The sequence below is a fragment of the Poecilia reticulata genome, chromosome 12 (assembly GCF_904066995.2).
Source record: "Poecilia reticulata chromosome 12, P_reticulata-male-v2, whole genome shotgun sequence".
NCBI lineage: Eukaryota > Metazoa > Chordata > Actinopteri > Cyprinodontiformes > Poeciliidae > Poecilia > Poecilia reticulata.
In genome coordinates, this window is record NC_088841.1 from 7,112,321 (window position 1) to 7,134,318 (window position 21,998).

The 21,998-nt window shown below is 39.3% G+C and overlaps 2 protein-coding genes across 2 annotated transcripts; one reads left to right on the forward strand and one right to left on the reverse strand.

Moving 5' to 3' along the window:
• Positions 1-4,226: 4,226 nt before the first annotated feature.
• On the forward strand, positions 4,227-8,598 carry c9 (complement component 9). Its single transcript, XM_008423513.2, has 11 exons — positions 4,227-4,342; positions 4,435-4,525; positions 4,672-4,822; positions 4,912-5,059; positions 5,744-5,882; positions 5,959-6,174; positions 6,278-6,518; positions 6,650-6,787; positions 7,005-7,180; positions 8,033-8,267; positions 8,363-8,598. Exons 1-11 carry the CDS (start codon positions 4,269-4,271, stop codon positions 8,521-8,523), a joined length of 1,770 nt encoding a protein of 589 aa, XP_008421735.1. The 5' UTR covers positions 4,227-4,268; the 3' UTR covers positions 8,524-8,598.
• Positions 8,599-16,922: 8,324 nt separating this feature from the next.
• On the reverse strand, positions 16,923-19,559 carry gas1b (growth arrest-specific 1b). Its single transcript, XM_008423514.3, has one exon. It carries the CDS (start codon positions 19,104-19,106, stop codon positions 18,357-18,359), a length of 750 nt encoding a protein of 249 aa, XP_008421736.2. The 5' UTR covers positions 19,107-19,559; the 3' UTR covers positions 16,923-18,356.
• Positions 19,560-21,998: the final 2,439 nt, after the last annotated feature.

Consider the following 21,998-nt stretch of genomic DNA (forward strand, 5'->3'; position numbering starts at 1 on the left):
GCGTCAACACTGACATCAGTGATGATGTCATTGTGGCTCATTTCTCTGTTCTGGTTCGCTTTCACTTCTGTAAACTTGCGGTTTAGGGGGCCGTCACATAAAAATGCTTTATTAATATGTTTTAGATAACTGTTCATTTAAAAATATGTACATATTTACCAAAGCACACCTTATTTTCTAACCTCTTGAACAGTAGTGTGTGTGGAACTACTTTTGGTTTTGCAAACAGGTTGAACCTGGAAGGTAGTTTTCCTTTTGGGGATTCAACAAGTGAGCAAATAATGAATGAAGCACATCATCATGAATAAATAAAAGCATAAAAATAGCAGTGCTTTTGTATACAAAAAAACAAACAAAAAAAACTTATGTTTGCCTCATCTGAATAAGGTTAAATTCTCTGTAGAGTGAAGATTAAAAGATCCCCAACACAAAAACAATTGTAAAAATGAGATTATAAAGTTTAAAAAGAAATCACCTAAAGACAAACTTAGGTTCCTTCAGAAAAATAATTTCTGCAGCTGCAATTGATAATCAGATTTTTTTTAACTACTTCTACAAATCAGTTATTTTCTTCCATTTAGGCTGGAGCCCAGATTAAAGGTTAAAGGTCATCAAATAAACCTGCATGGCCTTTCTGGCAATGACATGTACAGTATAATTGTGCTATAAGTTGGACAACAGACAAGTGAGAGTGAAGAGGACACAGGAAGGATGTGTTTCCTGCTCTTTATCCTGTGTTCTGCTGACAGAAGAACAGATTCCTGATGAGCCTGGAGTCTGACGTTCCCGTTGTGGAGCGATGAGCCACGAGGCGAAGCATTTTTATAACCTACAATTTAATAAAAGGAAGCTTTACGATGGACATAAAGCTTATTCCTGAGAAAGATTTGTCAATTAGAATAAGCTTTCATGTAGTAGCTTTTAGGGGCAAATTTGGAGTAAGTTTAGTGTTTACATGTGTGGGTATAATAGTATTAATACGCTGCTGTGGATTTAGAATTGACAAAATTTCTTAGCCCTTACAGAGTATTTTCCACTTTGAGGTGGTCCCAAAATGCTAAAATAAAAATCAATAGCACTAATTCCTACTATTAGTATTCGTTTTTTTGATTGTAACTTTCAAGTTGAGAATTTAGAAGTATTTAAGACTTAGAACTACTGTGTTATTCCATTCCAGAAGAAATATTGGAAAAATCAGCCAAACCCTTCATTTCATTTGTTACTTTCTTTTAGCATGATGCTAATTTAATTATTTATCTTTGAGCTCCAACCTTTTGGGGTTGGAAAGTCTCTTTAATATGACCCTGATCATTAGAACGCTGGAAAATAATTCCAGTCTGGACTTTGACTGGGCCACTTCAAAATGTTAATATGACATCCAATCAGGAAGTCAGCATTACTGTTTTGTGGTAGTAAGGGAGCACCCAAATGAGACAAGAGAGAAATCCTTTCTTTCTCTATCAGTGATTTAATTCAGCAGCATATGCCTGAGACGTGTTATTGTACAACAGGAGATTTGTTGTATGTCATTTCTACAGCCCCAGTTTTGAGATGAACACTATTGTTCACGAAAAACAAAAAGCGTTAGAAAGTCCACTCCACAATCGGGGAACAGGTGATACAATCGAGGACGAAGCCATCGGTAGGTTTATTTTCATGAAGTGCTGACAAAGACGTACTGGGATTTGTCCTTTCCTCAGTTTGACATGGAGGCCACATGGTTCAGGCACCAAGCATTTAAAGGGCGTCAATTCTGGAACTCTCTGCCACCGCAGCCAGAACTTAAGATAGCCACTTATCTCTGGGCCATAATTGAGGTTGACTTAGATTTTATCCTTTGTTTCCCTCTCTGTTCCTTTTTATTTTTTATTTTTTTTATTTATTTATTTTAAAACAACTCCAAGTAACAGAGCACAATTCCCGTCATCATATTCTATTGGATATAGCACACATTTTACAAAAAAAGAAGCTATACAATTGTGCCAAAACAATTGGTGCATGCTTCCAAGCTTCTTCTGAAAAACAGGAAGTCTTTCTAGTCAGGAGAAACGTTGGCCAAGAACCTTACCTACCCCCTGGTTTCCTGACAAAGTTGTGAGGAAACGGCCGAAACTTGTAAAAAGTGGTGACCTCAGCACATATTTGTGCTTCTTCGCAGGGCTATGACCACATTACCCCCCAAACTACCCCAGCTTTTCACAAGATGCTTGCAATAATCAGTGCAGGGGCAACTCCCAGACTCTCTGTGGACCCGTCAGGGAATACTGCGACTGTTTACTTAAGTCAGCAGGAAAGTACTTGTCAGCGTGCTGAATAATGTGGAATTTATCATCAGGTTTTTTTTTCTTTTCCTCTCTCAGATGGATGAAAGCAGAGGTTTGTCCTCCGAGTCTTTTTATGCAGTGACTCAGCAAATTTCATCATAATTCTGCCCCGTTATGAATTTGATACTCCTTACGGCTCGGCGGAGTGAGAAGTGTTCTGTTCTCTCTCTTTATTGGGAATCAAGACACACTTCACTTCAGTTTGTAACCACAGACTCAGCAAAAGCTTCCCAGATCACATGACGGGTCGCCGAGTGCAACAACTTGAAACTTCCTGTACATTGTGCAAGGATTCGTTTAACGATTTTTAATCCAGAAAGGGGGAAAAAAAGAGCTAAGATTTGTGTTTTATACAACGATTCTGCTACACACTGTGCTTTTCTTCAGTCATCTAACATGAAAACCAAGCGATGGTAAATCTCTCATAGATCAGTTTTGGCGATTGCTGCTCAATGTTGCCCTCCTGTGGACATAGAGTTTCATGCAACAGAATCTCTTTTTTTTTGTTCACGTTTCCAGACCCCCACCCCCCCCCCCCCCACCACCACCACCACCACCACCCTGATTTCTACAGTTCTGGTACCAATAGGGAATTTTTCTTGCATGGTGACCCAAATACACCATGGCCTCAATATGCCAAAGTGTTACAACATCTAACAAGAGAGAGAGAGAAAAAGAGAGAGAGAGAGAGAGAGAGAGAGAGAGAGAGAGAGAGAGAGAGAGAGAGAGAGAGAGAAAGAGAGAGAGAGAGAGACAGAAAGAGAAAATGAGGGAGAGGAAAATGAAACATCAAATATTTGCTCGCTTTGGTCAGGACATGTTTGTGTGGTTTCACAATCTTGGAAAGACAGAAACGATTGGGTTTTCTCCAACTGACCAGAACAAAAATAACATAAGTTATTAATATTCTCTACGTATGTAGCGAAAGAAAGGACAAACAGCAGCCATCAAAATTTTTCTTCAACTAGCACTAGAAATGTCTGTCAGTAGCTTCCTGTTGCCTTGAGGAAAAACCGAACAGATTTAAAGCAAAATATACACGGGCCTCATTCTCGAAAAAGTGTTTAATGCTCTTTAAATGTGTAATTTTAATTTACAGCTCTGACTGTGGACATGATAAATAAGGGAATAGAAAACATCATGAAGACCAAGGACAACAGGTCAGCTCTGGATAGGTGTAACACAGGAGTGAGGTAATTAAAATAAGCTTTAAACATCTCACAGGACACTGACCAATATATCGTCTAACAATGAGAACAACTGCATCCATCCAATCTGCCTGAGAGGGAGATATTTTGCAACGAAAAATGTGCAAAAACTCAAAAGTGAAAACAAGTTCATGCCTCACTTTTGAGGATTGTATTTGTGAAAACCACAGAAAAAAAGGTTTGTTTGTCACTTCCCAAAAATATATTATGGTTTCAAAATATGAGGAAGTCAATGAATTCTTTTGTAAAAGGTTGTATATTGTGATAATGTGGATACACTGAATAACAATAATAAGGACGTGTAGACTTCAGTTATTTGTCTTTTTTTCTTACTTTTAGAAGAAAGATTAGGTTTATGTTTAGGTACAAATTCTTGACTTTAGGACTACATGTTGTATTACAGGTGTAGTTGGACTCTTGCTTTGAAAGAAATAAAATTGCATTAAAAAAAAATAAATAAATAAATAAATAAATAAATAAATAAATAAATAAATAAATAAATAAAAAGCGCAGAAAATATTAAATAAGTTTCACTGTTTTCATCTGATTTATTTATTTTTTCTATCAAACCGAGCAAACTCGGGGCAGTTTCTGAACACAAAATCAATAAGGCCGCGGACAAAATCCAAACTATTGATTGTGAAAGCGCAAAGTTTTTTGACGGGTGATATAATGATTAACAAGAGGGCAGTTTAAAAGTTTGAACGTGAGACGTTTGTCTTTTCAAGGATTCACGATGAGAGCGGCCATCGCTGTGCAGCTGAGCCTCAGCGCCCTGTGTCTAACTTTGACGCTTTCCAACGTAGGATTGTACGTACGCTCTTCTTATTGTTTGATTTAATGATATTGTAGAGTTATTTCTTCTGAATACCTGAGAGAATATAATGTGTGCACATACTCAGGGCAGAAGTGCTTCCTGAACCAAATGCTGTAGACTGTAAGTGGAGCCAGTGGTCGCAATGGACTTCTTGTGATCCTTGCACCAAAAGGAGAGTAAGTCAGACAAACCTTTCACAACTAACCACTCATGTGTGTGAAAACGTTACGGATTTTTGCTTTGAATAGCATGCCTTTGCTGCCATGTATCTTAACACCACGTTTTAGGGGGTTGACTAAGTCTTTTTAATGTCTATCATAAGTTACGTTCTCGAGGCATAGAGGTGTTTGGCCAGTTCGGTGGGGAACCCTGCACCGGAGCAATCGGTCACAGGGAGTTCTGCGAAACCACAGAGTTATGCTCACAGCCAACCCCCTCTCCTTGCTCGGAGTCTGAGTTCCAGTGCACAACAGGTACAGCAGACTCTTAAGGTTCACCCACATTGCTCATCTGTGTTTGGTTTCTCTGGGTCTCACTGGTCTCAACCTGCATCTGTGCGCAGATCTGAAAACCTGCATCAAGAAGAGATTAGAATGCAACGGGGACTACGACTGTGAAGACGGGTCGGATGAGGACTGCGATCCTGTCCGTAAACCCTGTGGGACGTCCGACCTCGATAACAATGAGCAAGGCAGGACGGCAGGATATGGGTAAGCATCGTAAAACATGTTCGGATCAAATCAGGTGATCCTTGTTCTTTATGACCAATGGAAGATGTTTTTTTTTACCCTGCTCTGTATCCACAATGCCTCCTGTTCGACTTTTCTCAGATTTGGGGTTATTAATGAAGTATTATTTGACCTTTTGAGAGGATAATCAGCTGCTCCTGCTCCTGTGGTTACAAATCATAGCAAATCATCCAACACCAGAGGGAGTATTTGTCTAAATATGTATTGCTTCAACCAGAACAATTAAAAACAAAAGTCTATACAAAGAATATTCTGTGAAAAAGGTCTTGACAGTACTGCAGAAGCTAGCATCCTCACTCTTTCTCATCTCCATTCCTGCAACAAGGAAAATGAAAGCCTCTCCAGGATTTCCTACTTTACAAATGCCAGCCAATAGCGTGTCAAGAATTCCCTTCAGCTTTCCAAGGCAATTTCTTTCATATATTTTTGTATATGCGCTACAAAAAAAGACAAATTTGGATTTACATACCATAGAAAAATCCACGTATACAGTACCACTGCAAAAATAATTAATATTTACCTTTATTTCACCAGGAAAATCCCAACGAGATTAAAAATCTATTTTGCAAGAGAAATCCTGCCAAACACAGCTTCTGTGCGCATCATCAAATGTGAACTATCCTAACTATCTCCTTCATGAACCAGGGTCAACATCTTGGGTGCAGATCCTCGAATGAACCCCTTCAATAATGATTTCTTCAACGGGCGATGTAGCAAAGTGAGGAACCCAAACACGGGGAAGTACGACAGACTTCCCTGGAACGTTGGTGTGCTCAACTACGAGGTTAGTCCTGGCTACGTCTCCCTCGTCCAATCCAATGGAGTCAGATCTGCTGATAAATATACTTTTGTTGTTTCAGACTCTCGTAGAGGAAACTGTGTCCAGAGAGATCTATGAGGACACATACTCCATTGTGAAGGAAATGCTGAAAGAGAAGAGCTTTAAAATCGATGCTGGACTTTCTTTCAAATTCAGTAACAGTGAATCGTCTTTGGGGAACGTTTCTGTTGAGGCCAAGTTGAATTTCTCAAAGAATGAGCTTATTAGGGATGTCATAGAGTACTCTAAAATTAAGGTAAACTGCGGAACATGAGTTCCAAGTCATCACCCGAGCAAACAACTTTCACTTTGAAGATGTGTCACGTTTGTGCCTGTACTGTTGATTCTTCTCTCTCTAGAACATAAGCTTCATGAGGGTAAAAGGTAAAGTTCAGCTGAGCACCTACAGGATGCGCTCCAATGATATTAAAGTTGCTGAGGACTTCCTGATGCACGTCAGATCACTACCGTTGGCTTACGACAAGGGCATTTATTTTGCCTTCCTGGAAGACTACGGAACCCACTACACAAGAAGTGGAAAGTCTGGTGGCGAATATGAACTGATCTACGCTCTCAACCAGAACACCATCAGGGAAAGAAGTATGTATCCAAGCAATCAGCTTTACCTTAAACAACTTGTTTTGATTTGTGAGACATTTTAAGGCCTGCCTTTTGAAAAAAAAAAGGTTATTGATACATAACTGCTGCGTTTTCCCACTTTATTCCATCAGACATTACAGACAGAAGCATTCAAAACTGTGTCAAAGTGGGGATCACTGCGAACTTTGTTTCTCCTCCTGGCAAAGATTCAAACGGAAAAGGACACGTCAGACTGGGCGACTGTGAAAAAACAATAAGCAATAAGACAGGTTGTTTTCTTGTTTTCCTCAGTTGTGCTGATTTTTAACACCTTAAGTCAAAAATAAGTGTTAAAAGCGATGCAAAAAATCTAAAACGTGTTCTTTCTTGTGATTGGAAACACTGTAAAAATATATATATTTCAATGAAATAATATGACGTTATACTGCGTTTTATTCGATCACAGGTTTTGTTTTTGATTGCTTTATTCTGTTTTTTTCTGCACAGTTAGTGCTGATGGGAAGGCATTGGTGGATAAGGTGATGACTTCAGTTAAAGGAGGAACTCTGGAGACCGCCGTTTCTATGAGAGCCCAGCTGAACAGGGAGGGAGTCATGGAAATGAATACCTACCAAAGCTGGGCCAGGTCCATTGCAGATGCCCCTGCACTGTTACAGAGTGAGGTAGGAATCGTGAAGTGGCTAGTTCAAGTTTTCATGAGAATTTTATTTTTCAACATTTTATAATATGATATGGCTTATTCATTCTTGTGTTAGCTTTATTTGTTGAGCTGTTTAAAAGACAATTACACAAATGCTTCTTGAAACCCCAATAAGCAAAATATGGACATTTGTTGAGTCTTCCTAAATGACCCTGGAAGGACGCAATATTTATACCAATAAAGCAACTTTTAACATTTTTAGGATAGTATAGCGCGAATTTATCAACATGATTTTGCTCTTCCTCTAAAATTAATTCAGCGTTTAATTTGTTTTGGAAACTGTTCTTCTCGTCACGCTTGACATGAGTGCGTTTTACTCAGGTCATAAAACGAACAGCGATTGCACGTTATATTGTCACGAACCAAAGGAATGACCAGGCACTGCTGATCAGTTGTCAGGTGTGGTCTTAAATGTAGTGCATTAGTTGCATAGTTATTTCCTGCCCTAAATAGATACATTACTGACACACAGTATTATCCATAGTATGACATAATTGAAGGATATTCTAAGTAGATACTCTGTTGATTGACTTTATCAATATAGACTGCCTGGGCACTGCTCAGAACAAATTGAACAGAGGCGGCCATCTTCTCTGTGTGCCTGCTGATGTTTAGGCGGCAGAGACAGATAGGACAATTATCTAAACCAAAGAGTCACATTTGGTTTTCCACTTATTCCTGTCCTCATAAACTGGCACTTAGAAAAACATTCGTACATCCATGCCACCCTTCTGAATTCCCATTTTGTCTGACTCAAATATTCCACCAGCTGCAACAAATATCCTGTTTCTTTGTTGTTGTTTTGTTTTTTCAGCCTGAGCCCATCTACATGTTAATTCCACTGGACTCTCCTGACGCAAACACCAGAATTAACAACTTCAGGAGGGCTACAGAAGACTATATCGCCGAATACAACATATGCAAGTGTAAGCCCTGTCATAACGGAGGTACTCTCGCTCTGATTGATGGAAAGTGTATTTGCATGTGTCCCGAACTGTTCGAAGGCCTGGGCTGCCAGAACTTCAAGGCAGATAAAGCTTCACACCAAGGTAAGAAAGCTAAAAACAAACAACCCTTCCCATCATTTCTTCATTTACATTTTCTTTTTCTTGCACAATTCACTGATGCAAACTGTATTTGCTAGGTAAAAAGCCCACTCCTCTCCAGGAGGGCAACTGGTCCTGTTGGACGTCCTGGTCCTCGTGCAGCGGAGGGAAACGTAGCAGGACACGCCGCTGCAACACCGATGGACTCGGCCCATCTATCAGATGCAAAGGAGAGCTCGCTAGTGAGGACTACTGCTGAAAAGCACCAATCCTCTCTCGCTGTCAACGTGTGTTCAAGTGTTAACAACACAAATAAAGCCAACATTTTACTGCGCTTGGTTTCGAAGTTGCTTTTTAGTTTTGGACTTCACTCGAAATATATTTCTTTATTTTATGCTTTTTTTGTCACTATTAGTTTCAGATTACCAAGCATTTTTTTCTTATCATCAGACAAATATAATTAAAGCAAACACAAAAATGTGTTTTCAAATTTCAATCATCATATCAAGAGAAAAAGGCTGTTCAGTGGTGAAAACATGGCATCGTGGTAAATCTTTCCATGAAGTCACAAAAACAGGAGAAAAATGTGCAACATTTTTGGACTATGTTCTTCCCAACTCGATACAATGTTGCACTAAAATGTTTCTGAAACAGAACATGATATTGACAGACAAACGTGGTGGTGGGAATTTAACGATCTGGTTGTCGTAATTCATGGAGTCACGAATTCTGCTCTCTGCTGAAAAATCCCGTGGCAGAGCTCTTAACCTCAAGCTCAAACGCACTTGAGGACAGTAACCTGACGCAAATAAAACATTCCATCCCTGAAATTCATAAAGCAAAACAAGTTTTTGAAGTGGCCTGGTCAGATCAAATCAAGCCATGTTTATTTGTACGGCACATTTCAGCAACGTGGCAGTTCAAAGCGCAATTATGAAACAAGCAACAAACACCACAATTTGTCAGATGTCACCATCAAGAATAATCATCATGAAATATATCAATTTGATGAATTGTTTCTGCAGTTACTAGTGAATGGCAACTCTGTAGTTGCCTTTGATTAAATTTGCTTAGTCAAAATCTGAATTGAAATTTGATTTAGATGCCCTGGTATGGACTTTAAATAGGGTGTGGATGCTCAAAAAACCCTCCAAGGCAGCTGAATTAAAACAGTTCTGCGAAGGATGGACGGTCAAGATTCTTCTGCAGTGACGTAAAAGAATCTGTGCCAATGTTTGCAGACGCCTGCTGAAATTGTTGCTACCCGGCGTGGCACAGCCAGTTATTAGGCTTAGAGAGAAATTACTTTCTCACACGGGTCCAAGTTGTTAATGAAACACATATTTTTTTCTTTTTTTTTTTGAAAACCAATATTTGTATTTATTCAGGTTTTCTGTGTCGTGTCCAGAGCACCAGATTCAGATTAAACTACTTTTTGATTAAACTTTCAGTTGAATCCAGAAGTCAGACAACAAACAACACTGTGTGTGCGTGTTTCTGATTTAGTTCATTTTAACGGTATTTGTTAGAGTGCATATTAATGGACCAATAACTCATCATGTAAAGCACATTTCGGTGCAAATTGGAACCAGATGAGGAGGAACTGCCTGGGTGGAGAGAAAACACAACACTGAAGTCAGTAAGAGGCAGTCAGCATACAGACATAGATCACGGATTTAGGAGCTGGACATAAATGCAACATAACGACAGCCATTATGCGCAAACTCCAGTTTTATCTGTAGCCATTAAAAGTTACAAGTCGGCTATAACACATGGGAAGATGACAAAATGAAATCCTTTTGATTTAGTCACAGCTTATCACTGCCACTTTGTGGTGAACAAATGTGCAACTTCACACAGAATGAAATACATTTGTTAACTTGGATGAACAGATTCTGAACCAAAAACTTGTTTGGATGACACAATAGATGATTTATGAATTGTTTCAGTTTCAATCTCTAACTTTTCTATGGGATAAAAGATTAGTTTATCTATTTTCTTCCAAGTTACATGATCAATGTGTTTCTGCTGGCTTTTCATGGTGAGGAAATAACTCGCAGGAGACGTTTAACCTGCAGCATCAACTGTCTTTAATTCTCCATCTGCATTTTCACATAATGAGCACAGAGGTTAGGTCAGTCACTGTCAGGAAAAACCTTTTTTATGTTGCTCTTGAAACATAATCATGAAACATTAATCAATAATCTGATGTGTAATGACAGCAAAATGTAAAGTTGTTGCCAATGTTTTATGACTTTGTAATTTTGTGTTTTTATGATGTAAAGCACTTTTAAATGTCTTGTTGCTGAAAAGTGCTAAATAAATGTGATTATCAGTGATTCTTGTGGCTTTTCTTTTGGATCACAAAATAACTACAATACAACAATTGAGGGTTACAGTGATGGTATAGTGTGTTTTTTTTTTTCTTTTACAAAAATTAGAGCAATTAATTAAAATGTTCTGAAAAGAAAATCCTGACGTTATTTACTTAAAGCCATATTTTGTTTTAGATTTTATAAACCTACATTTCTGAACAATGCAAAAAAATAAAAAATTAAATGAAATCTGTCTTTATATGACATAAAACTATATTTTATTGCTAACCATCTGCTACAATGGTAAAGTGTTATGTGGCAAGACATGCGCTCATTTTCACACAATAAGCACATACATATGGTCAGTCTCTGGCGGTAAAACATCCGCTCCTTCTGCACGGAGGAACCGTGGCGTTATTGCGTGGGAATTTCCCATCATGTTTTCACACGACATGTGTTTCTAAAACACGACAATAGCAACAGAACGGCGGAACTGTCGTGACCTGCAATAAACATAGTTCAATAATATGCATAATTTAAAACCATAGTGATACTTTGTAAGTACAATAACCGCATTTCTTTGTCAGACACATAAGATACGCGTTATCTCGCCGCTTTGAGGATTACCCATAATACCTTGCTTTCTAAGAGTGAATGCAATATAACTTTTGACCAGCAGGTGGTGTATTTCAGCAGGATTTAACCTGAATCATTTTAACTATTACAGTTGCAGTAGTCTGATATAATGAATGGCTGCCACATTTGCTTTTCTTGACACCTTTTGAGTTTTTATTATTTTTGCTTGATGGTGTTTTTTTCTGTCATTTCCTAGAAATACTGAATATATCACAAGATATCCTCTCGTCTTGATTGACCGTGGAGGGCAAGCAGAGATAAAGTCTGGCAGTAGTGAGAGGCCAGTATTTAGATTTATACCATCCTGCCAATGTGGCATTTGTTCAGAAATAACTACACAACATTCATTTTATTTTGGTCTGAGAGATTTTTTATGGAGCACATCCATGGGAAAATGGATGAAAGAAAACCTCTTATGTGTTGCAATTGACTTGAAACTGGACTTCCAAAAGAGTTCAGTTTCAGAGGAGTGCGCACAAGACAAGGCCTTCTCCAAAAGACCCTGTCAAAGTCCAGACTTAAGTACAATTGAGAAATTGTGTCAAAACTTGAACACTGCTGTTCACAGATGCTCTCTGTCCAATCTGAGCTTGTGAAAAATGTCAGTCTATGCATATGGTAAGTTGGTACGCAATTAACCCAAAGTAGGTTTTACAAAATATTGCCTTGGGCGTCTCAATAAATGAAACTAAACAGATTAGATTTTTGTGTGGAAAAAAAAGGAAAAACAATCCATTGCTTTTGTCCCATTTCATCACTATGTAAAGCTTTGGGCTGGTGTACAATTTATTCCAAGGTAACGGTTGGGCACGGGTTTAAAGGGTTTAAAGCAAGGACACAAGATGCTGTGTCCTTAAAGCATTTTGTAGTGTAGTAAAGCATTTTGTGTACAAAACGTGGTTTACAGCGTCTTGTGTAGTGTAAAGCATTTTGAAGGCAATTTACTATTTATTATACATTGATATGGATTGGATTATTGTCCCTTTTTCACAAGCTTTGCTATTGTGACATGACAAAGCCATAAAGAAAATCCAACAGGTGAATACTTCTGCATGAAGCTGAACTTCATGTCTTCCCAGCACATCATCTGGTGTTTTCACATAGATAGAGAAGGCAACAATCACAAAAACACATGTGGATGTTGTGGTGAGATGTGAGGGGTGAATACATACTTAAGTAACCACTATAGGGAGGGGAGCTGAGGGGGCTGGCTGATGACCTCTAGCCTTTAGGATGTCAGTATAATGGAGTAAAAGTTTCGGACCCTATTGAGCTCTAAGGAGATCCCATTCACTCTGCACAGCAACCCAGCCTGAAGCCATTATCTAAGTCTAAGAAGGTTTTGTTCTTTGTTCAGGCCGCAACAGAGGAGCGCGCACAAAATAATGAACCTTCTGTTCCTGCCTACTTCTCTTTTTACTAATATTTACATTGACTAAAAGCTCAGTTGGAAGTAAAAATAATAAAAATCTAAGAATCCAGAATAGATCATGTTATGTTTTAGTCTAGTTGTTCTCCATAAAATAGGAGAGAAATATCCGACATGCCCAGCATTCATTTCAGAGACGTAATGCCATGTACAAAAAAATCAAATAAATTTGCAACTGTTTGTTTTTAAAGTGGCTGAGAACTTTAAATATTGACAAAGTTAACATTCAGATTAAAAATAGTGAATTGTACACCATTAAAATCAGTAAAGGAATTTGTAACTACAAAAACAAAATGAGATAAACTAAATGTCTATCTTATCCCTTGTCCCAAAATTATTGCAATTCTTGGGGGGGGGAACAACCTTATTTTCTTTTTTCAACATGGGACTTATTTTGTGGTCTTCTTCTTATTTTGAGAGCGCAAATTGGTCAGGGACGTTTTCCCCTTAGAGAGTGTGTGAGTGAGATCCCCCTGTACTTAGAAGTGCCTGGGCACAGCTGGAGTCGCCCCTTTCTTCCTCCTCGGGTCTCCCATGGCGTGTTTTATCAGACTGCCACGGCAGATTACTCCACACAGCTGCCCGAGCACCGTGGAAATGAAGCTATGCGTCCTGTCAGCTCTGTTTTGTGCTCCTTCTCTCACTCGTTAAGCGCTCTGTCTTCAATTGGACAGCGGGAGGCGAACAGAGGAGGACAACCTCTGTCCAGCACAGCCACCAAAAGCCACCTGATTGGCTGGCTGGATATCCTTTCGCTGAATCATCATTCAAAGGGGCTTAAACCCCCTCCAACGTCCAACCCTTCCACTATGTTTCCCTCATAAATCAGCCCCTTCCTCCACCTTTGCCACCTCTATAAAACATGACCCCCCCCCCTCCCCTCTCAGCCTCAATGCCCCTCTCTCTACCCTCTTCCCCCCCACCAACCTGTAATTACTGTGGTCCACTGGGGGGGGGTTTCAGCTCGCTTTGCTTTAGGTAAATTTGGTCATTTGTTTTCTTTTTATTAAATGCGAGGGCTTATAAATGGGCTAAAGCTTTTTAAGCAAAACCATATGTTTAGATTTTAAAGACAAAGTCAGCTGGCATTAGCTCATGTAATGAGCTAATGCCAGCTTATTACATGAGCTAATGTAATAAGCTGGCATTAGCTGTGCTGGAAATTATGTTTTATTGTGCATGTAGTATTATGAGCAATGCTCAATTGCTCATAATACTACATGACAACAGGATAAAATAGTTTATCCTGTTGTCACGACTATGGGGAGTTTTCTGTGCAACAGACTTCAAATGTATCTTTGTTAGTTGTTTATTTTATTTTGAGTTGCATTGAATTATAAACTCTAGTTGATCTATGTATATTGGGCTACTATTTGAGATTTTGACAGATTAATAGACAGAAAAGCCTTGTGTTGGTGTTATGATTCAGAATATTATACATCACATTTAATGTGTATAACTCAAACATATTAAGTACAGTCAAATCACTTGATGGTGGAAATTATTTTAAAGCTCTTTGTGCTAACAGCATTTTCAAGCAGGGACTTAACAAAGCTTACAGTGATAAACTTTTGCAAACATTTTTGCATAATTGTTTTTTATATAAAAATGTGTTCATTTTAAGCACAAAAATGATTATGTAATGTAATATTTCTCTCCTATGTTCTTATGTAATGCCTGCATTACATAAGAACAAATCCACTGCTCAAATGCTGTAACACTATAAAATCATGACTCAAATATCACAGTAATCATCCCATATTTACATAATCATCCACTTCTACATAGTAGGATGGGATGCTTTGCTCACCTCGACATGCTGGATGCTTGAAACTAAAAGTGAAACTGACGATATTACCTGCTCTCTGATTGATTTGACTTAAAATTATATTGGGTGAACGATGATCCACATTCTGAAATAAATATATAGAGTCAGCAAAAGTTAATTTGAAAAAAAAAATCTAAATCAATTACACTTATTAATGTCCAGATTAGAACAAAAGCTGATTCTTTCACAGGAAAACACCAAGAAACTGTGACACAGCATGCAAACTTGGCTTATTCTTTTCAAAACTGTATTTCTACAACAACTTATGATGTTTTAACCCTCCTATTATGTTGCAGGTCAAATTGAACCGTTTTAAAGTTAAAAATATTTTAAAAATAGTTGCAAGTATTTTTATTGCATGAAACTTTTTCGATTTGTCTTAATAGGTGAACTCTACATATAAATTGAAAATGTATTCATTTTACACATTTGCAGCCCGTCTATTTGCTACATCGATACTGTTTGGGTCAATTTGACCCGGCAGTCAAGTTAAAGTGCAAAAAAAGATTAAAAATGTCCAATTCTATTTGTTTCCTTACAGCTATGAACCCTATTTCACCACACACACACACACAAACACAACACAACACACCACACACACACCCGCAGACACACACAAACCCACTTTCTCCCTGCTCTCTTTACTTCACAATGAACTGTGAGAAAGCAGGTGTTCATACAACTTTTGACGGGAACCTATTCTGTTCCCGTGGGCAAACTCCACCCACACTGACTGGGCACTCAGTAGAAGTGGAGGAAAACATAAATACTCTCTGCATGACTCATTTATCTTGATTTTAATTGGCGGGTCAATTTGACCCGGAACAGTATGTGTGTCTCAAGTTCAATTATAAAGATCACCCTTTGAAAAAAAAAATTTAATGTAATATAAAAAAATTTACCAAAAATCACTTTCAAGGAAATTATTGTTTTTTGTGTCTAGGTTTTTTTTCAGTGGACATAAAAAAATGTAAATCCCATTTTTTTATGTCCAAATGAGTAATTGAGTAAGTTGTCGTCATTAATCCTTAATTTCTGAGAAATAAAAAAAACATAATGGCACAAATTTTGATTGAGATGGTTTGTATTAGAGTTAATAATCAGATTAAAAAAAATGTTTTGGAGGCATTTTTTGGTTCCTGACACTATTGCATGATAAAACTCTCCCTGGGTCAAATTGACCCACGAACATTATTGCTGTACCTCAGAAACGAACATAATAGGAGGGTGAAGTCACTTTGTGCGACAAAAAGTAGGCATACTATTTCATCACTTATGTGTTAAACTGAAAAAGACCTCTAAGTATTAGTATGCTAAACTAACTGTAAACCAAAACAAATGAGAAGCTGTGCATGGCGCATCAGCAGGAGCATGGCCAGGCGACGGGTCTGAACTCTCTCACATTGCTCTTCTCCTCCGTCTTCTATTGGGACAGCTGTCTTCTCTCTTCCCCCACTCCATGTGAAGGGTGACAGAGGAACAGGGTGAATGAAGTGCCCCGACATTGTGCTGCTGCCCCATTGTGTGCTTTGCATCTGCATAAAAGAGGTGCCACTCGACTTTTCGTCTGACCAATGGGACGGAGAAAAGATTTTTTTTTTCACCCCGATAGCAAAGGAGAATAGCTGCAACCGATGGTTTTAAGACCTATTATCACAAGTGAAGGAGGGGGCAAAGTTTTTCTCTCTTTTTTTGGGAAATCTCGGAGAGCTGGCTCCACATGAACCACAGGCATGCCTGCTGGAGACATCTGAAAAGTCTGCAAAACTATAATCTAAAAATCTGTAAATGTGTTCAAGCAACCATGTTCCGTATTTCTGAGAACAACTTAAATTAATAACGGAAAATATGCTTGGAAAATAAATAAAACACATTTGTTTCTTCTTCACTGACAATAATGACATGTAGCTCCAGTAAATTTGGGTTATTTTGGGCCTTTTACCATCTCTGTAGTTTTGGTTGATCTTCATTGTAAATTGAATCTTGATGCAATTTACAAGATTGTAACAGTCTTATAAATTGGTCATTTGTTTATCATTTCAATAAAATAATTGTTTCTGTTCTTCTGATCTTTTGCAGAAGAAAACATGAATTTCAACTCCAGTAAACAATATTTACCATTAGGGGGTGCTACTCATGTTTACTCTTTTGCTGTTTCATCATATTGCAGTGTTAGTCGTTTCATAGAACTTATTTGGAACTCACTGATATCAAATGATTTAAAATGTAAAAAGTCTACTGTAGTGAAATATATGACCCCAAAAAAATAAAACATCAACCAGCAGGGGGTGCTGCTTTGTTTGTGTTTTGTCTTGTTTGCCATGGGGACATTTTGCACCCACTTTGACAAGATGCCACTCCAAAAATTTTATTTAAAATGATCACACGGCTCCAATAAAGAACAAAATTGTTTCCTTCCCATAAAAAAAATAACTTGTGTAAGGCAGAAATTGCATTTAAAAATCACTTTATTCAGTATAGTTTTACATTCATGGGTCTGTGTTCTTAACATAAAATCTCCGCTCATCAAATTACAAGCATGTATATATTTTTTAAAGCATTGTGCATTTGAAGTCTTAAAGCAAACAGGCAGTGAAGACGAAACTAGCCAACCGAGCGACTTCTTCCCCAGCAGTGTGATTTATTCTTTCTTTGGTCCATTTGAACATGCATTCATCAGGAATTAACACTTCTGTCTTGTGCAAACATCCATGTTTACAGAGACAAGTGCATCATTCTAAGAGCTTCCTACAGCCGATGTTAGAATCTGCCCTGGGGTTAAAACTCATTTAAGTGGCTTAAATGAACTTTGGTTTTTCTCAAAGGGAAGTGACGGCTTACTCTGGAACTTCAGGCACGTAGAGACAACACAAACTTTCTTCATCTGTGAAACACACATGGCTGTACAAAGGTGGGGTTCACCTGGCCATACAGTGCAACTCGTTCATATATATAATATATATATGTAAAACTCTTATAAAAACATTTTTTTATGATATTGTGTTGTTTCAACAAAATATACACTGATGTAACGTGTGCACTTTAACACGCTAGCATAAAAAATGTTCTTAAGTCTAATTTCCAGATGATATTTCAGAAACACCCCAAGGTACAACAAATGTTTTGACCACCTGGGGCCCTCTGCTGGTCTGGAGGTCCTTAAGAGAATTGGACTTTACTCTGAAAAAAAAAAAAAAAAAACATGTTGTACATTTTGTCTTAAAACAAAATGCACAACAAGATATCACTTTTATTTAAAGCAGAAAAGCAATAATTATTTCAGCCGCTGCAAAAAATAATTTAGCATCCTGATTATTACACATTTAACAATTTCACCTGTGGCATTTCTTTATTTCTATTTTCAATCTTACAATTAGAATTTAGTCAAAAATAAACTCCTGCTGAGTTTAGTAGTTTTTAGGTAAATGTTTTTATTGCACAGAATGTGATGCCTTTATCACCCTTTGTAAAGTAACACTGGGAGTATGCTAAATTGAAATTGCTACTAGTTTTGGCGCCAACTACTGTTAGCAACAGAAAACCACGAATTTTCTCGACTTTTAAAATCTGATTCGACTGTATGAACATTTCTGCATTCCAAATGATAACCTTCATAGCTTAAAAGTACCATTAACTGGATCATATTTAATGCTAATTTTATTTGATTTTTTCCTGAATGTGTATGAGCTGGAGTTGCATTTTGGTCACCTTTACCCCTTTAACTATAAACTCTGCATTCCTCCCTAGCTCTCTAGGGTATGTGGGGTTAGCTGCAAGTGGGGATCCCAAATGGAGTTCTGCTCAGGGCCCCCATATTCCTTAGACTGGCCCTGGTCAAATGTCATTTTACCACATAATAAAAAAAAACGGTTGATAACAGTCCTTCAGATGAATCCTGCGAAAGCCACCATGAAGGTCAAAGTTTTCAGATGTGTTTGATAAGTTGGAGAGCTGCCGGAGTTCTCCACATAATAATCCTGGTAAATATCATCTTCCTCCGTGTCCTCCTCGGAGTCTCCGAAACCGCTGCCCGCGAACCTGTCGCCGGACTCCGCGCACAGAGTCTTCATGCTCAGCTTGATGTACTCGCAGATGTTCCTGTCGGTGCCGTCGCAGACGCATGCGTCGAGCTGCTGCGCCCTCGGCATGGAGCGCATTTTGGCGATCATTTTGCGGCAGCTCTCCGAGCACCTCTGGCCCCCGAAAAGCTTCCGGCAGTGGAACAGGTAGTCCGCCATCGCCGAGCTGCACGCCGGGTCCGTCTCGCACTGCAGCCGCGCCTCGGTGCAGCCCATGGTGCTGGTCCGCGGCATGCACGGGTCAATGGCTCTCTGGGTGCTCCGGCACACCGGGTCCGCGGCGCAATCGCAGTCCTCCAGATCCGGGCCGTGCCGGGTCAGGTTGAGCTGAATGAGAGACGAGATGCAGTGGCTGGGACACTTCCTGCGCACGCCGCTGATGACGGACGCGCAGGCGTGCAGGTACTGGTCGTACGCGTAACGGCACTCAGCTTCTCCCTGACATCTGAGGATGGCTTTCCAGCACACGGGGCGATGGTTATGGTTCGGAGATCCACCACAGGAACCGATGGCTATGATCAACTCGCAGCATATCAGAAGTAGAACCCGCTCCATTAATGATGGCAACAGCTTAATTTCACCCCAAGCGTGTAAAACTGACTTCACGAGAACGTCTCCATCGCAAAATCTACCCAGAATAAGGCGGATCGCTTCTCATCCCGTCACAGATGGTGGCTTAACGGCAGCGAGGCGCTGCAATAAAGTGCAAAGCTGCACAGTTAGAACCATATTTCAGGTTGGGAAACTTTCAAAGTTGAAGCATATCCTTAGTTTCGGTTCAGTAATTTAAAAAAAGAAGAAAAAAAGTCCCGTCTTCAGGAGTACGGTGGGGACGAAAGAAAGGAAAAAAAGTCTGGGTAAAGCTCAGCAAGACGATTCCGCCGGAACACTTATCTCGAGTTTTGCTTTCCAGAGACGATCCGCTGACACACATTAGCTCCAGCCTCCAAGTGTCTGAGTAATGCGGGAGTTGAAGCTACAGCATGACTTCGTTCAGCAACAACAGCGGCTGATTGGTCCGCTGCGAGTCAGTCGTCACCTATTATGGTCTGTGACGCAAGTTACGCACACTGACTGATTAGATAGATAGATAGATAGATAGATAGATAGATAGATAGATAGATAGATAGATAGATAGATAGATAGATAGATAGATAGATAGATAGATAGATAGATAGATAGATAGAGAGAGAGACAGACAGACAGACAGACAGACAGACAGACAGACAGACAGAGAGAGAGACAGACAGACAGACAGACAGACAGACAGACAGACAGAGAGAGAGAGAGACAGACAGACAGACAGACAGACAGACAGACAGACAGACAGACAGACAGACAGACAGAGAGAGAGAGAGAGAGACAGACAGACAGACAGACAGACAGACAGACAGACAGACAGACAGACAGACAGACAGACAGACAGATAGATAGATAGATAGATAGATAGATAGATAGATAGATAGATAGATAGATAGATAGATAGATAGATAGATAGATAGATAGATAGATAGATAGATAGATAGATAGATCGATCTGAAGGGGCACTAGAGGCAAGGCAACTTTATCTATATAGCACCTTTCAGCCAGAGACAATTCAAAGTGCTTGTACAAAGAAATTCAAAACAACGTACAAGAAAAAACATGTTAAACAGATTATGAAAAAGTTTTAAAAAGAAGTATTTTTCTTATTTTTCATTTGTCAATGAAAAATTACAAATTTTAAGAGTAGGCAAGAGCAAACAGAAATATTTTTTTCAAAAGGGGGAAATCAGAAAGATATTATGATAAGGGTCCCGAGGTTACAACCTTGAGGAACTCCATATGTGATATTTGGCTGTACAGGTCTGTTTAGCACAGTGTCAAACACTTTCATCTACTTTTATAATGTATCAGTCAGGATGTGAATAATCAACAGTGTGGACACAGGTGGTGGTACATGGAGCTGAGCTTGAGCTGCTTTATAGATACATAGAAAGACAAACGGACAGACAGACAGATGGATAGTAGCTTATAGTTGTCATAAGTTGGTTAGGTAGTTGAGGGCAAGTTATGTGAAAAGAAAACTTTACTTCTTTTTTTTTTGCTTTTTTTAGTTTCGTGGGGTCTTTTTACAACTGTTTCCTTTACTGCCCATTTTGAACAAGCAAAAACACGCAGAAGCGACTCCAGGATTTGCTGAAGGGTATTTCCTCCGTCTCGGTTAGAACTCCAACCCCGAGGATTTGTGAAAAGAACAACTGAGGGATGCTGTGTGAACAATCTCCCAGGTTAGCGGCGCTGTAGGTGAAGCCTGCTTGGACCGGTTTGGGTCCTGAGGCCCACAGGAACAGGACGGAGCATAAGAAACAAAACCCATCCAGTGATTCACAAGAGCCTTTTTCTTCTGACCCTGTCACATCTCCAAACTTTTACTTGAAAAGATCCGGCAGCTCTCAGGGGTCTTTGGACCCCAAATACCAATTAGAGAGATTAGAGAGGAGTCAAAACAAGAGCTGAGGAGTTTTACTAACCTTACCGTCCAAACCCCCGTCCCTCCCACTCCTCTCCTCTCCTTTCTGCCTCATCCAGCTGGCATTCCATTCAAAGTTACTTCAGACTTCATTTAAAACATCAAAGTTGAACATCAAGAAGGCCTAAATGTCGAAACGGTCGAGCGTTTCTGCTCACTGTTAAAACCGTGGCCTCAAATCTCTACTTTTGAGAGAGACTTTCACTATAATTCAGAAAGAAAGAGAGAAAGAAGAAAAAACTGAACACACCCGGCCTTAACATACTTACATTTTACTTTTAAGGCTGAGTTTATAAAGCACAGCGGAGCCCAAATCCCTCCAGTGTTGGACGGCAGCCAAACAAGAACAACAGCCAGATTGAGTGGAGCCAGCGGCTCTAATGGAGCGCTCCCTGTAACTGTACCTCTTAGACCAGTTCTCATTTACATTCTTCACTTCTACACCACCCATTTACAAATTGTTCCAATTTTAGGGGGTTAGGGAGGCTAGTGCACCCCCACTCCTTTTTTTTCCTATGTATTTCATGTGGTTGTTCACGGCGACTCGCTCTCGATGGCGTTTCCAGAAATGGAATGCGGTTCCCCAGTTAGATTTTGTAAATACTTATAGAGAGACAGACGTGCTCTTCAGTTCGTCTCCACCGCTGTCAGATGTCATTATACACAAAGCTGCCCTGCCAGAACAATGCGCTGAGCTTTGTATTAAACAGCCTCCAAAGCCTGGAAACAGGCAGAGGGAGAGGAGGGGTGGGGGGCGAGAAGGCAGTAATAAAGAGCTGCCAGGAATTTCCTTTTTTTGGCAGACTTTTATTTTTATTTTTTTGTTTTCTTCATTTTATTTTGGCAATCGAAACTGCTCACGTGTCAGTTTTACTCCGTCAGCGAGAAAGAAAGTTGTTGATGGGAAATTTTCTGGAAAAAAAACAAAACCTTTA

Coding starts and splice junctions, on each gene's coding strand:
- c9 (XM_008423513.2), top strand. CDS start 4,269: ATGAGAGCGGCCATCGCTGTGCAGCTGAGCCTCAGCGCCCTGTGTCTA. Junction 5,883..5,958: donor TTGGTGTGCTCAACTACGAG/GTTAGTCCTGGC, acceptor TTGTTGTTTCAG/ACTCTCGTAGAGGAAACTGT. Junction 7,181..8,032: donor CTGCACTGTTACAGAGTGAG/GTAGGAATCGTG, acceptor TTGTTTTTTCAG/CCTGAGCCCATCTACATGTT.
- gas1b (XM_008423514.3), bottom strand. CDS start 19,106: ATGGAGCGGGTTCTACTTCTGATATGCTGCGAGTTGATCATAGCCATC.